Source organism: Nomascus leucogenys, chromosome 18 (assembly GCF_006542625.1).
Source record: "Nomascus leucogenys isolate Asia chromosome 18, Asia_NLE_v1, whole genome shotgun sequence".
NCBI lineage: Eukaryota > Metazoa > Chordata > Mammalia > Primates > Hylobatidae > Nomascus > Nomascus leucogenys.
The window spans coordinates 38,476,387-38,492,809 of record NC_044398.1 but is presented as its reverse complement, the minus strand read 5'-3'; the positions used below and the strand labels follow the sequence as shown (position 1 = coordinate 38,492,809).

The 16,423-nt window shown below is 49.8% G+C and overlaps 1 protein-coding gene across 1 annotated transcript in view; it reads right to left on the bottom strand.

Annotated features, from left to right (window-relative positions):
• Nucleotides 1-10,798: 10,798 nt before the first annotated feature.
• Nucleotides 10,799-16,423, bottom strand: part of C18H10orf71 (chromosome 18 C10orf71 homolog) — a 28,363-nt gene continuing 22,738 nt past the window's right edge. The window contains exon 3 of the mRNA XM_030798457.1: nt 10,799-15,873. Coding sequence (XP_030654317.1) covers nt 11,425-15,729 — 4,305 coding nt within the window. The 5' untranslated portion in view covers nt 15,730-15,873 and the 3' untranslated portion in view covers nt 10,799-11,424. The remainder of the gene's footprint in view (nt 15,874-16,423) is intronic.

Sequence of the window (16,423 nt, the reverse complement as noted above, 5' to 3'; positions counted from 1 at the left end):
AGAATGACCCAATTTTATGGGTCTACTGATGATGATACCTTGAAAGGACACATCTCACCTGGGTTGCTGGAGTCCCTGCCTAAGTGGCAGAGAGGAAAGTCTCATACCTAGTAAATCCTCTCTACAGCCATCAACACAGGGCTCAGGTTTACTTAGAAAAACCCTTGCCCTTAGCTTCTTAGTCCATTTTGTGCTGCTATAACAAAATACCACAGACTTGTTAATTTGTAAACAATAGAGTTTATTTGGCTCATAGTTCTGGAGGCTAGGGATCAAGGGGCTGCATCTGCTGAGGGCCTTCTTGCAGCATCATAGCATGGCAGAAGGCATCACCCGGCTCAGGGGGCATGTGTGTGATAGAGGAAAGGGGGCCACACTCATCCTTTTATCAGGAACCCACTCCTGAGGTAACAGTATTAATCCATTCATGAGGGTAGAGCCCTCATGACCTAATCACTTCCTAAATGTCCCACCTTTCAACATAGTTGCATTGGGCAATAAGTTGCCAACACATGGACTTTGGGGGCCATAATCAAACCATAGGCTTTAGCATCTTCTGCCAACAGCCTGGAGGACTGAGACTAGATTCTAATATGATGTGGGCATTTTTTGGAGGGAATTTCTTCCTACCTTCTCTTTGCTTCTGGTGGCTTCTGCCCCACCCCTGACCCTTGCAGAGTGTGGGAGCTGGGTGGGCCATCCCTGTCAGCGATGACAATATGCTGTAGGAACACAGAATGGTCTGGGTTCCTTCAACAAATTCATTTAGCTGGGTCAGCTGGTTTAAAGTTTTTGGAGCCTCAAGAACATGCTCAAAGGAAGCTGTTGGAATTTTCTGGGACATTAAAAAACTCTTAGTGGCTAATTTGACTTCCTAAGAGCCACCCGATTTGACCTGTAAAGCCACCTGTTTCAAAAACTCATAGAAAAATTGATTGAGATATGAACATGCAAAGCATCCTTTAGATGCTCTAGAAGTTTTGAAAGCTCCTCTGTGCTTCATAATGTTCAAATTCTACCCACAGATTTAAACATGGATGTGTGGATGTTTTGGGTAGTGATGTTATTTATCTTTTGGAGCCATTTTTTCCTGTGATAATATTTATTTCTCCATCTATGAAACTAAAATTAGACAGATTCATTGGATTGAGTGAGAAGAGAAATAAAATAACTAATTAATTTACCCTCTTGGTCCTGAAGAATAGCACCCCTGTGTTTTCTTAGGTGACTTAAAAGTTAAAAGCACATCTGTACTAACTTGGCCTTCCCACTTGGTAAACAAACACAATGAAGACTGTAGTCTGAAGCTGAATTATCCCTGTGGTAATAAACACAGAATTCAGGCATATCCACCACTTTCACTTAATACAATTTGCCTAATGTCCTCATCATTTCATCATAACAAAACCAAATAATACTTCAGTTCTAATTTGAGCCTTGGATGTTGTTGTGAGTGCTGGGCCAGACTTTTGGCCTCCTTTTCTTGGCAGGCATGACATTTCTCATCAAAGAACATTAGTTAGATTAAGTACTTATGTAGGGGTTACGTTGCAGGACGCCTGTTCTTGGATACCTGAGATCCCGTCTGTGGGGTTCAGTCTAGAAACCACATGGGGGTTTGGGGGAAAGCACTCACTGTGACTTGGAATTGGAGCTCATCTACATGGTGTCCAATAGCTAGTTGGGAAAAGTGAAGAAACACAATCAACATGGCATTTGTTGCTCTTCCAAAAAATTCTTTTTACTGGCTTCAAACCAACAATTTAAAATAAGAAAATAAAAACTCAACATAAGAGTTGAAAGATGTTTACTAGTTGCCTACCTTGTACCTGGCACTGTGTTAGCCTCTGGGGATACAACATGATGTGGACAGGCAAAATTTCTCCCTCCAAAACTGACCATTGCCTGAGTTAGGAAGACAAACAGTTAAATAGGCAATGACAATATGTCCAATGATGGGAGAAGTACATAGTGCTGGTGGACTAAGAAAGTGAGGTGAGTGGTTAGGAGTTAGGGCATCAGGGACAGCCTCCTAGAGGGACACGGCATCTAATTAGGGTACTTTATGGTACATAATAGATATACAAGAGAAGGCTATCTGTTTTGGGTCTCTAGAAATTAGAAAAGACTGCAAGGTTAAATTCTGGAGGAATTAGACAAGAGAAGGTTATAAGGTCGGGATCTATAAGAATTAGGTCAGAGAGGGCTGTAAGATTAGGATCTGTAGAAATAAGACATTAAAGACTGTAAAGTTAGGATGTGTAGAAATTAGACAAAAGGAAGCTGTAGGGTTAGGATCCACAGGAGGTAGAAAAGAGAGGGCTATAAAGTTAGGATCCTTAGGAAGTAAATAAGAGAAAGTTGTAAGATTAGGATCCATAGAATTTAGAAAAAAGAAGGCTGTAGATTAGAATCCACAGGGAACAGACAAGAGAAGGTTGTATGTTAGAACCTACAAGAAGTGAACAAAAGAAGGCTGTAAGTCATGACCCACAGGAAGTAGTCAAGAGAAGGTTGTAGGTCAGGATCCACAGGAAGTAGTCAAGAGAAGGCTGTAGGTCAGGACCTACAGGAAGTAGTCAAGAGAAGGTTGTAGGTGAGGACCCACAGGAAGTAGTCAAGAGAAGGCTGTATGTAGGTCAGGACCCAAGGGAAATAGTCAAGAGCAGGCTCTATGTAGGTCAGGAACCACAGGAAGTAGTCAAGAGAATGCTGTAGGTCAGGACCCACAGGAAGTAGTCAAGAGAAGGTTTTAGGTCAGGACCCACAGGAAGTGGACAAGAGGGGGCTGCAGGTCAGGATCCACAGGAAGCAGACAAGAGAAGGCTGTAGGTCAGGACCCACAGGAAGTAGTCAAGAGAAGTCTGTAGATCAGGACCCACAGGGAGTGGACAAGAGAAGGCTGGAAGAAGGTGAGGTTTCAGGGATTGTGTGAGGGTAGAGAGGGAAGGGAGACTGGGAGAAAGCGAGGGCTCTGGTTATCTGTTGCTGTGTCATAAAGCACTCCAAAACCTAGTGGCTTAAAATAACAACAGTCTTCATTGCTTTTCACAGCTTTGTGAGTCAGGAACCTGGTCTCTGTCAGCCCATGGATGGAGCTGAAACAGTATGGATGAGCATGCCAAACTGGCTGGCCACCTCTCCTTCTGATATGCTTTGAATATATGTCCCCATCCAAATCTCATGTTGAATTGTAATCCTCAGTGTTGGAGGTGGGGCCTGGTGGGAAGTGTTTGGGTCATGGGGGCAGATCCCTTGTGGCTTGGTGTTGTCTTCATGACAATGAGGTCTTGTGAGATCTGGTCACTTAAATGTGTGTGGCATCTCCCCCTCCACTCTCTCTCTTGCTTCTGCCTTTGCCATGTGATGTGCCTGCCCCTGCTTTGCCTTCTGCCATGATTGGAAGCTTCCTTAGATCCCCCACCCCACTGTCCAGAAGCAGATACCACTATGCTTCCTGTACAGCCTGCAGAACTGTGAGCCAATTAAACCTCTTTTCTTTATAAATGACCCAGCCCCAGGTATTTCTTTATAGCAATGATCACACCTGTAATCCCAGCAATTTGGGAGGGTGAAGCGGGTGGATCACTTGAGATCAGGAGTTTGAGACCAGCTTGGCCAGCATGGTGAAACCCTGTCTCTACTAAAAATACAAAACTTACCTGGCCATCGTGGCCCCTGCCTGTAGTCCCAGCTACTCAGGAGGCTGAGGCAGGAGAATCGCTTGAACCCAGGAGGTGGAGGTTGCAATAAGCCAAGATTGTGCCACTGCACTCCAGTCTGGGCAAAGAATGAGACTCCTTCTCAAAACAAAAACAAAAACAACAGCAGAAAACCAAAAAACCAAAAAACACACACATAAAACCAGCCTAGTATACCCTCTCATACATATGGTCCCAGGGCTCCTCCAGACCATCTCTCCATATGGGCTGATGTGACTTTCCTTATGGTGGAGTGACCTAGGATACACAGACTGCCTCTGTGACCACTGGGACTTCAGGAGTGTGTATCCCAGGGGACCAGCAGAAGTGGCTTGGTGTTTTCCCACCTTTGACGGAGGGGGTCAAAGTTTCTCACCTTCTGAGGCAGGGGGAGTTTAACACAGCCACAGAAGAAAGGGCATGTGGAAAGAAAGGGCATGGAAATGGTCTGTTTGGTCATCTTGGAGAAGCTCCGGGAAGCCGAAGTGTAAAGAAGCTGTAGGGACAGGCAGGCGATGAGGCTGGAGAGGATGGAGACTCCAATGCATGATGACCTTGCACGCTGTGCCCTGGAGCCCAGCTCTATCCTGAGGTGAGCAGGAACATTTTGGCATTTCCTGGATCAGGAAGGTGCATTAATCAGGACCTCAGGCTACCCTGTGAGAGCAGTTGGGAAGGAGGTCATAATAGAAGTGGGAGCAGTGAAGAGATGCCAGCAACAGTCCTGTGAGGGATGATGGTGGGTGCAGATGGATGATGGACTGATAAGTACCTGGAGGTATAATTGACAGGTTTGGGGCCTAACTGAATTGGGGGCAAGAGATTGGGAGCAGGGGGAATGGCAACCAGGACTATGGCTTGGATCACCAGGCAGTGTACAATTTCTCTACACCCTCGTCAACACTTGCTATTTTCCATTTTCTTTTTGATAGTAGGCATCCATTGGGTATGAGGTGGTATCTTATTGTGGTTTTGATTTACATTTCCCTAATGATTAGTGGTGTGGAGCATTGGTCAAAAGGTTTCAATCAACAGGTATCCGCCTTTTGGGAAACCAGCACATTGGACAGTGGAGATGTGGTAACTGTGTGTGGGTCAGAACAGATGGGGGCGCCCACTGAGATCAACTTGCCCTGTGCATGGAGATGTAGAAACTGTGTGTGAGTCAGGACAGATGGGGGGCAGGGGCACTGTGATCACCTTGCTCTGTGCAGGGGTCACTCGTCACACAAGTACATGAGGACTACAAGTGCAAGAAAGCAGCAACGAGGTCTCCACTTCTGTCAGCACTGGCTGGCAGTCTCTGCTAGAAGCCAACTGTTCGATTAACTATTGACTTGGCCTGCTGACTCTTTCAGGCTACATCAGTGAGGAGGAATGGGCTGGTGAAAGCACGGGAATGCTGAAGGAGACTGACGACATATATGGCCTTTGTAAATGGGGAAGAGGACCACGTGAGCCAAAGGTTTCCAAATTCAGAGGAAAATAGAAGAATGATCACGAATGACAGGAAGGCAGGTGCTGACAACGTTCTCATGAAGGGGCCTAAGGGAGGGCTCTAAAGCTCAGGAAGGATGGCCACAAGGGATGGGAGTTGGGGCTGGGATCCAGGAATAGGACTGTTGCCAGACAAGGACCCAGGGAAATGGCATCCATGTGACAGTGCCTGGAGCAAGCTGAGGCTCGAGAAAAATTCTGAGACAGTGCAAAGACTTAAAAACTAAACCACAGTTTGGCAAATGATGAGCACAAGAAGGTTAACTCCCTGTTTGGGGATAGTGGTCAGCGGAGCACCTTCATCCTCATACATCTATGTGCATTGGTCAGAGCCCCAGGCTTCACCCAGTTTAAAGTGTTACCCTAAAGTGTGGTGCCTTGACATGCTGAATACTTTGAACTGAAGAGGCAGCCCCAGAACCAAGATCCCTCTGACCTTCTCTAGACCCTGTCCCACGCCTCTTTGCCTCTCCCAAAGGGCAAGGAGGGGCTTTCTTGACTAAGGGAAGTTCCTCCAGAAGGAATGCAATTGTCTTGGACTCCCCTCCCTAGCTTGTCAAACAGAGATGAACTTACAGGAAAGAAGGCTTGGAAAGAAGACTGGAGTGGATACCACACCCTGGACCCAGGGGAACTTTGCTCTAGGCCATTGTCTGTTCTTTGGGCCCATTTATCTTCCCTAAAAAATCATTTACTCTTCCTCAGAATTGCAACCCCCAACTCCCTCTCCTCTACGAAGAGGATATTTAAGTTTCAACCATCTGGTTCTTCTTAGAGTTTCACACTTCGTGCAGCTCCCCTGGGCTTGCATGTTAATAAATTTGTAGGCCTTTTCTCTGGTTAATCTATCTATTGTCAGTTTATCTCAGCAGATTCAATCATGGAACCTTCAGAGGGAAAGTTTGAACTTTCCTTCAAAGGGAAGTCTTTATTTCTAACAATGTCCCTCCTCCCTTCTGTGGAAGAGTAGCCTTCTGATAGAGCTTTGGAGCACACCTGGAGGAGGAGAGGAAGGTGTGGCAGCAGGAAGCAGGCCAGGTGGCTCTGGGCATGGCTGGAGGCTGCACTGGGTGGCCCTCGAGGGCTGTCATGCCTTTCCCCATTCACCGCTTCCACATGGAGAAAGTAGTGCCTCTGAGTTCTTCTTGCCCCAGGTCCTACCTCCACCTAATCTTCCACAGGAGGGTGTCCTCTGAGCAGAACTCTGGGCCTGGCAGCGCCTGGCCAGTATGTGGGGGCCCAGATGTGGAACTTTGCTCTGGAGTGGCATTTGTGAGACTGGTTGAACCAGAACCTCCCAGGAACTTGCACCTCTACAGTGACTCTTTCTCACACTTGGAGAATCTGATGAGGTGAACTGGAAATAGGACTGGGATGAATAAGTGTTAACAAGTGCACAGATGATTCTGAGGCCTAGGCAGGCTGGAACATTCTGCTAGAAGCCAGCAGCTAAGGGAGAAGCACACCCATCCACCTGGTGGAAGGGAAGAGCCCTCCGTTCAGGCGGCTTTGTGAGGTGACACTGAGGAAGCCTAAACAAGACTCTGGTGGTGACAAGCTCGGGCATGTGGCTCCGAGTTTGCTCCACTCACTTTGGACTTCCCATCTGAATGATTTGGAAGACCTGTACAAACAGGTGTGTTCAACTTCATGGTGTATCTGGGCCAAAATGTTTCCTACATGCACAGAGTTCAGGTTTTGCCACAGAGCTCCCCTTTTGTATGCAAATGTTTTCCATCGTGTGCCTATGGTCACCCCTTGTTGAGACCTTGCATCCTTGCCACTTGCATACCGGAGCCCCAAAATTAGCCTGGGGTCCCAAAAGATAGTTAGGTCCCTTCTGATATCTGAATCCATCCTTGTCTTAGGAAAGGGGTCATCAGCTTCCATTGTACATTTCCAGTGGCAGGGAGCTCATCTATCCCTAGCAGTTGACGTAATGTCAAGATGATGCTAGTGGCTGGATGTGGTGGCTCACGCCTGCAATCCCAGCACTTAGGGTGGCCAATGTGGGTGGATCACTTGAGGTCAGGAGTTCGAGACCAGCCTGGCAACATGGCAAAACCTCGTCACTGCTAAAAATACAAAAATTAGCCGGGTGTGGTAGTGCGCACCTGTGATCTCAACTACTCAGGAAGCTGAGGCAGGAGAATTGCTTGAACCCGGGAGGCAGAGGTTGCAGTGAGCTGAGATCGAGCCACTGCACTCCAGCCTGGGCAACAGAGTGAGACTCTGTCACAAATTAAAAAAAAAAAAAAAAGATGATGCTCGTCCTCAGTGATGCCTTTCTCACATTGAGTGTCAATCAGCTCCCTGCAACTCCCCCACCTAGATGTGCTGCTCTCTTCCTTTGCACAAGACATTGCTGTGGAGACATGAAGACATCCAATGCACCTCCCCAAAATTTATCCAGGCTAAGCAGAGGCTGACAGCACTTAGAATTCAATGCACAAATGGATCAACCACCCAGGGAAGCTTGTGAAGACGGAGATAGGGATTCTGGACTTCTCACAAGCCCCTGGTGATGTGGAGGCTGCTGCTCCAGGGACCGCACTTATGAAGTACTGGTTGAGTATTAAAGAGTCCACCTAGAAGTAAGAGGGGCCCAAGCCCCTGGCATGGCCCCTCACTTAATGGCTCTGTGACTGTGGGCAGTTACATCCCATCCTGGCACCTTCGTTTCCTTTACAGTAAAATGAGGCTAATAAGGGCCTCTCTCATGGGTTTGCTGGGAGGACCGAGTCCAGGCTCAAGCTCCCCACTCATGGGCCAGCGCATGGTACATGCTTGACAATGTGAGCCCTTGGTCATGTTTAGCTGAACAACCCGGGACCTTCAACTGTTTCCTGGAGGTGCTCCACCTCCATGTCCTCTCCCCAGGAGACATTTAGAGGGGTCATACTCATAGAAAAGGGCCAGGGTACTACACAGAAGATGCAGACAACATCTGTAATTTCCACAAACAACATGTTCTCGTAAATCTCACCACTGTCCTGCTAAACACAATGGCAGAAATAGTGGTTTTGCTGGGCAACCCCTGTGAGTGAAATATCAGTTCAGAAGCTGAAGGACATATCAACCAAGGTCTATCCTGTGAGGCTACACTGGTTCAGCTTTTGTGCTGATTAGAAATGCTGATGAACAATTAGCTAAATTAATACACTTTGATATGGCAAGACAAATCTATTAGTATTTAATCAATGTCATCTTTGATAGATTAAAGCTGGGGAAATTCTGAACTTTTTCATAAATTAATGGACAGCTTTGTGTTTCTTGACTTGGCTCAGGTGCCAACCCCTGAAGCCAGAGCAAGTTAGGTGTTCCTCAGAGCAACCTATTACATTACGTAACATGTGGGATTGTAATTGTCTTTCTTCTCTGTTAGATTTTAACTCCTTGAGTGCAGAGACCAGATCTTATTGTCATGGTACCATCAGCGCCCCTCAAAGTGCCTGGCACAGTGCAAATGTTTGTAAAAGGGAGGGAGGAAAGAAGAAAGGAAGAGAGAGAAGGAGAGAGGGAGGGAAACAAGGAAGGGAGAAAGAGAAGGAGGAAGTGAGGAAGGAAGGAGGCATACATGACCTCCCTCAGGAGCAAATGGAAAGAGGAAAACGTCACTGGCTAGTGAGTTGGGCTTCACTGGATGGAGACTCTCTGCTTGTGTTCCCTGGAGGCATTATCTGCTTCAGGAACACAGGCCTATTGCTGTAAGGGAGTGAGGCGTCTTCTAGCTGACTTGCTGGGAGCAAGTCTTTATGTGTTCAGTTCTACCCACAGCCCTGCCAATATTGGTTCTAAGGAAGAAGACTGCTTCCCCAAAATAAGTTCCCCAAAGTAATATTTTCTCCTGTGGGGACATAGTTACTATAACCGTGGTCCTTATTGAACAGAGGGACTCTTCCTTTGTTAGACAATTCTTTTCCTCGGGCCCTGAGAATTGCAAAATGAGATATTCCTTCTCATGTTTTAGTGAGATGAAAACAAAGTGGAGAGGGTGCTTGAGGTGATTTGGAGGCAGGCCAAAATGCAACTTTGTTCCTGTTGCTTGTACCCAGTGAGTGACTCATGGGAACCAGATTTTGGGATAGTGATCTGCCTGCACTCCTGGCTGGTTGCCTGGCTGGCAACAGGTGTGGCCAAATTGAATGGCATTGGGTGGGGGGAAAGGAGGGGGCATTGTGTGGTATTTTCACAGTGAAAATCAAGTGTGGCTGCACTTGTTGGGAAAACAAAAAGGTATAAAATCATGAATCCAAATCAAAGCCCCTGTATTCGTGTGAGTCTTGGACTTGGTTTACTGAACGCCTCCCCATCCTCCCAGTGTGGAAATGGCGCCTTTGCCAACAGGACAAGGACAATGCATCTTGCATGGTCCCCTGGGCCCTGGGCGGCATAGTCCTGGCAGCTGCTGAGGTTTCTAAACAAAGAGGGAGGCATGTTTTGCCCCTGTGTTTCCAGTAGAACAAGAATTAAGAGGCTTCTGTAGAAGCCGTGGCGTGGAAACCTATCAGTACCCTGGGTGCTGGTTTCCTTCCTAGCCGGCTGCCTGCAAGAGGGCACCTGCTCTGAAGATCGAGCGAGGACCCCTCCCCAACCATGGAAATATAGGAAAATCTTGGCTTCCCTCAAGGGAAATTCCAGGCACCTAGCTAGCCCTGAGAAGCCAATGAGCAACTTGATAAGCAGGAAGGTAATAGTAACCTAAAACAACAGCTAAGGAAGCCAGAGTCCTGGGATGTTTGGTTCCCTCTGGAAATTAAAGAGAACATCTGAACTTCTGACTACAAGTTGTTTTTCAGAAACCCAGACCTCCACCAAATGGATCCACTAGCACAGAGACCTCAGAGAAGAGGGAGCTGAGGATTGAACTCTGAGCACGGCTCTTTGTTCTGAATTTCTTCCTGGGGGGCCTGGGGGAAGTCCCACCCACAAGCCAGAGCTCACATTCCTTTCTGCTAACCCAAATTTTAAAACAAAGCTTCTCTTCCTTAACCAATTGCAATTCAGAAAATGTTTGACTCCACCCTATGACCCGTAAGTCCCTGGTTCAAGATATCCTGCCTTTTTAGGCCAAACCAATGTGTACCCTCCATGTGTTGATTTACAATTTCATCTGTAACTTCGGCTCTCCTGAACATTTCCCTTGCCATTAAAAATCCATGCTTGCAAGCCACGGGGAGGTCGGGTTTTAAGCGTGAGCTGCCTGATTCTCCTTGCTTGGTGCCCTGCAAATAAACACCCTCCTTTCTCCCACTGCAAACCTCAGTGTGGATTTTGGCTATACTGTGCTGGGCCAGTGGACCCGTTTCATTAGGTAAAACTCTCAAACTCCTCAGTTAATCCCGACACTTCCCTCCAAATCCCCAAAGGTCAGGAACTGACGAGGGGTGAGGGTGTGAACACACTTTCTTTTTGAGTGGAGGGCACAGGTACTGGTCACTAAATTGGGGCAGTCAGGACCCACTGGAGGGCCTGGCCCTGCGAAGGCATGGACAGGTGTTGAAGGGACAACGTGGGACGCCAGACTGTGGTAGACGGGGAGGTGGCTCTGTCAGCCCTGACCCCCACTGCCCAGAGAAGGAAGACAGGAGTCCAGGGACAGAACCGTATCTGCAAACTTGTTTCACTTTTTAAAAAGTGGGCCTTTTCTTGATCAGAAAACAGCTTTCAGAGGCAAGTTTCTCCCTGTGAAGGAAACCCATTCTATGCAAATGATCATTTCTGCAAAATTGCCCTGGGCTGGTCATTAGCCAGTCTGCCTGAGTTGACCTGAATGCCTGCTGAGTCTGAGCCGGGGGCCTCAGGGGTTTGCTCATCAAGAAGCCTACAAGTGAGTGGGTGGGTGTGGGTGCAGAGGGACCCTTGGGACCAGGTGGTGCCCTTGCCACACCCACCTGGTTGGCAGGGCCAGGAAGAGCAGGGCGGGCCAGGAGAGGGAGGAAGGGAGGGAGGGAGAAGGGCTGGAGTGCACCTGGGAACTGGCACGGAGGGGACCGGGCCAAGCGAGCAGCGCCCCTCCATCAGAGGAGAGCCAGGGAGCCCTTTGGGTGAGGTCGTCTTGGGATCCCTACTGCCTTCTGTACTTTACGGATCTAAAAAGGATAAGTATGTGTTGACGATCGTGTGAGAGTGTGTGTGTGTGTGTGTGTGTGTGTTGCTTGTTCTGGGGGAGGGGGAAGTAAGCTCCTCTGGGTTCATCTGGGGGTGGGGGACAGCCTGCAGTAACTCAAGAAATGCCTTCTGTGGCAAAGTCCTCTAGGTCGTCAGTGGAGATGATGCCCAGGCCTGGAGCTTCTGCACCCTCCTCTCCTGGGCTCTGGGGAGGACCATGAGGGCGCTGGCCTGCAGAGTGCGGGGTGCAGTCACCGTGAGGCCCTGGGTCCAGCTGTAGTCCAGACTCGTGGGCACTCTGGGGTCTGGCGCGGGCCGCGGAGGCACGAGGGCCCTGCCTGAGGAAGGTGGGTGCGGAGAGCTGAGAGGAGCAGCGCAGCGGCATCAAGGCCGTCACGGGCACTGGCTGGAAGCCGGGGTACAGCACACAGGGAGCGGCCAGGGCGTCCGGTGGGGGCGGCTCTGGGGAGGCCCCCTCGGAGGACGGGATGGAGACCTTGACATACTTGCCCGTCTCTGGGTCATAGAAGGTCTTGATTTTCACCTGGAGTGGCAAGTCGAAGACAAAGTACTCTCCGGACTGCGGATCCTGGAGGACTTTCTGGGTGGCGGGGTATGCGGGCAGGGGTGTGAGGGACTGGGGGCCCCCGGGCCGCCTCCTGACGGGCTCCGAGAAGCCGGACACGGAGTGGCGGTGCACGGGAGGGGGCAGGGAACGGACCATGGGGAAACTGTGTCGGAGCCTTTCTCTGGGGCACAGTGGCCTTTGCTGTGTCTGCTCCAAGTCCTCCGGGCAGGGCTTTCCCTCCTGTGACTCGCCATGCTTCTCCTGAGCCTGATCGGTCTTCCTCCTCTTACTTGCCAGCTTCTTCGCCCGCCGCAGGGCTTTCTCTGTTTTGGGTGGGACTGCAGGTGGCTTGCTTGCTGTCCTCTCTAGCTGTGCAGGAAGCTCAAGTCTCCCAGGGGTGCCTGCTGGGCTGGTGGCCACATCCAGCAATGAACCTCTTGGAGACAGGGTCCGGAGGTCCTCTGCCGACAGCTCGAGTAGGGGGTCAGAGCCGCCCTCCCACACGAGGGCGTGGGTCAGGTCCTCCCTCCGGGTGACCCTGGCAGGACTGGAGCTGGCCCAGGGGCTGGCTTGTGGAGGCTCCTCGGGCAGCAGCTCTGGTCCTCCGGGGGCCTGGGAAGCCTCCCAAATGTTGCTGGCAGCAGGGGAGCAGGCACTACTCTCGCCCGGGGAGCTGGGGTTGGGGGAATTCGCCGTCTCACTGGGGACCAGTCTTCTGCCAGGGGGCCCTGCTCTGGGTGTGGACAAAAAGTGACTCTTGAAACCTGGTGTCTGCTCTTCCCAACAGGTTTCGGGCTGCCATGGGGGTGGCTGGTCTTCTATGTGGCCCTCGGGTAAAGCAATGGTGGGGATGTGCCATGGGGCCTCCAGCTTCCCTGGGTCTGCAGAACCGCTCTTGCAATTGCTTGCCACGAGGCCATGTGCAGCATCTGGTGGTGGCTTCACCCTGTCCCCCTCTCCTACCAGAGGCATAGATAGGAAATTCCCCTTTGGGGCTGGCTGAGAGGGCTCTATCCTGGCCATGCTCGACCCCTGCCCAGGGTCCTCCATGACCTCGTTGGCCATGCACTTCACACGTGTGCCCCGTGTGTTAGTGGGTGTCGATGTACCAAGAATGTCCTGGTTTGTGGGGGCACAAAAACCAGGATCCTCACCCCATTCTGGCCTTGGCAATTCCTCCTCTTTGTGGCTACTGCTGAGGGAGTCCTCCAAGGACATGGTCCTCAGGAGAGGCAGCATGATAGGTTTAATTATCGGGGTGGCTCTGAGGGTGTTGTCTTTAATTGTAAACAGCATGTGCCTCTTTGAAGCAGAAGATAGTGAGGGAGTAAGGTCTTTGGCCTGTGAAAAGGTCGTACTCTTATTTTCCCCAATCCGAGAGCCTCTGAAATTAGCTTCCTCTGCCGATGCCTTCCTGGTTCTTCCTCCAGACACACTTTCCCCTTCTCTTTGCAATGCTTCCCCCTGGCTGTGGTCTTCCAGGCATGCATGCCCATTGCTTAAGGCACAGTAGTGCAACTCATCCTTCCCCATCACATTCTGCTTCTCATCCTTCTGACTGTCACCTGCACTCACGTCCTTCCTCCTGTCTTCCCGCTGGTTTTCAGTAAACCACATCTTCTGCTGATCATCAAATGAGGCAAAGGATTGATCTGAAGAGCTGGTGCTGAATTTGGCCTTACCTTTGAGGCTTGGCATAAAATCGGATTGGCTGTCACTGTAAAACACATCTTCCTCCTCAGGAGAGAGGGGCCCTGGGGAGAATTTCTGGTTCAAATGTGTGTTCTGAAGTCCTGCCTCCCTCTCAGGTTCTGTCTCTTGGGACACAGATCTGGAGAGTCCATTCTCTAGCTGGTGGGTCTTCATTTTCTCTGTAGCTTCTCCAGGCTCAAGATCCCTATTGCAAAGCCTCAGGGAGAGATGTTTCCTGGGGCGGTGTTCCCTGGAGTCTGGACACCAGCCGGATCCAGTGGGACCCATCTCCAACTCTCCTTCCACCTCCTTGTTCTCATAACTGCTTCTCTCAGCAGCCTCCCCATTGACATAGAAGGGGGCTTTGGTGATAGTCGGAGCTGTGTTAAGAGTTAGATAGCTGTCTGCAGAGGGCTCACTGGGGTCAGCTGTAGGGTCCTTCTGGGGATTGATATGTGATGCAGTGGGGTCATCAGCGGGTCTCTCCTTAGAAAGCTCATTTGGAGGGCTTTCCTCAAGCCCATTGGGGAGGATGACACCGTTGCTCACAGGTTCTTGCTTTCCATCAACCTTACCTCTAGTTTTCTCATCAAGCCCTTTCAAGAGAGGTGAGGAACTGTATGTGCTCTTAACACGCTTCCGCACGTCCTTGAGGTTGAACAGCAGGCTAGGGGCTTTGGACTTGTAGCTGTCTCGAGACTGACATTCACTGGGCTCCTTCTCTTGGTATCCATTTAGCTGTCCTGGGGGTGATGGGGTTTGCTCTGCCGGCTGGCTCTCTGCTGAATCCAGGGCATTTTTGCTGGGTATGATGGGGGTCAGGAGCTTACTGATGTTAAAGGGGGGATCATAATGTTCATTGGGTTCCACAGGCAGGTCAAGAGCATCATTTTCTGGAAACTGTCCCTGGGGGTTGTGTTTTGTATACAAAGGTGGGCCTCTCCTGTTGGTCTGTGTCTTTTCTTCTGAAGTATCTTGTAGACCTTCTTTCCCTTTTTTGCCAGTCTTTGGCTTCCTCCATGGGGGCTGGGCTGGTTTCTCTTGAGAATCAGGCTGTGAGCTGGGAGCTTTTCCTTCCACAGCAAATACCTGGGCTCCTGGATCCCTGCACCCCCAAGGTACAGATGTGGACAGAGCCCCTGCTGCGAGTCTGTTCTCTTCCTGACTGCAGCTGGCCTGGACCTGGCAGGGAGAGATTGTGCACTCAGGAGGACAGGGTTCTCTTAGCAAGGTCATGTCCCCACAGTGCTTGGGAGCTTTGCTTTCTAGGACGGTTCCAGCTATGTCCTTTCTCTCCAGCAGCTTTGGTTGGTGGGCATTCCATGACTCAAAAGCACTATTTTCACTGTGCAGAAAGGTGCCTTTGCCTCTCCCAGGCTCTCCCGTGGCTGGCTTGTGGTGTGGAGAGGGGAACTTTGACTCAGATGAGGTGGCCGTGTCATTGGCTGCTGGGAGGAAGCTGCTGGAGCCGTGACAGGCCATTTCTGGATTCCTGGAGGACTCCTGTTCCCCGTGCTTCCTGCCTGGCTGCTGGCTGTTCTGATGGGTGTTGGAAACTTCAGCGGGCACCCTCCTGACTGTCAGAAAGGCAGAATCAAAGCAGAAGTTGACACTGTTTTCTGGAAGAGGAGCGAATTTGGGGGGATTTTTCAGAGCCGGAGGCTTGCTGGCAGTGGGCCTGCTCTCACAACGTTGGCTCTCGGTCCTGTCGAAAGATTTAATTAGTGTTGATACTTTGGAGACAGGCTTGTTGCTGCTCCTTAGGCCGGAAACTGGCACCTCCAATCTCCTCTGGACTGGTGTTGGTGGGGGGCTGGTTTTGGGGCACTTTTCCTCTCCCTGAACGTACTTGGGTAGCTGTTGGAAGGTGGCTGCCCAGCCTGAATGTTCCGTGCCCTGTGATGGTAACTGGCTCCAAATGCCACTTTTCCTCTGGGTGTGGCTCACTGTTCTCTGGTGAAAAGTCCCAAACACCTGTCGGGTGATATCCGGGGACACGGCCAGATAGGAGTCATGGAAGGATGTGTCCTCGGAGATGCACAAGCTCCGGAATGCTCGGTCTGTTAGGCTGCTCACCTCCCTGTCTGCATCATCCAACACGCTGCCAATGCTGGAGGAGTCGCTGAACCCGTCTGTGCACTTCTTGTTTCCCTGCATCATCTGTTGGCTCCAAGAAAGCTGTCTTTGTCAGCTGGCAGGTGTCTCTGGTGATGATTCTGTCAAAGTTAGGTGTTTCCCTCTTCCCCAAAACTAGAGCCTCTCATTGACCAGATGCAACTGCAAAGTGGGGATATTTTTTTTTCTCTGCAAAAGAAAAAGGTGCAGGATGTGAACAAGGTATGCAGCTCTACACAAGAATATGTGCTGGTCCAGGTGGAAAATGGCGCCCATGAGGGTTAATTTTATGTGTCAAACATGGCTAGCTTGCTATATGTCTAGACTGTAGACCAGTCTAGCTGTTTCTGTGAAGGTATTTTTTAGATGTTATTAATGCTCAAATCAGTAGACTTTAAGTAAAGCAGTTTATCTTCTATAAGGCAGGTGGCCCTCATTTAATTAGTCGAAGGCCCTAAGAGTAAAAAGACTGAGTTCACAAGCAACACAAACAAACATAGACAAGTGGGATTACATCAGTTCAAAAGCTTCTGCACAGCAAGGGAAACAATCACAAAAATGAAAAGGTCTTCTACAGAATGGAAGAAAATGTTTTCAAACTGCGTATCTGATAAAGGGTTAATATTCCAAAATACATGAGAAACTTCTACAACTGAATAACAAACAAAACAAAATGAAAAAAGGCCCAAACCCTCTGATTTAAAAATGGGTAGAGGAACTGAACAGATATTTCTCCAAA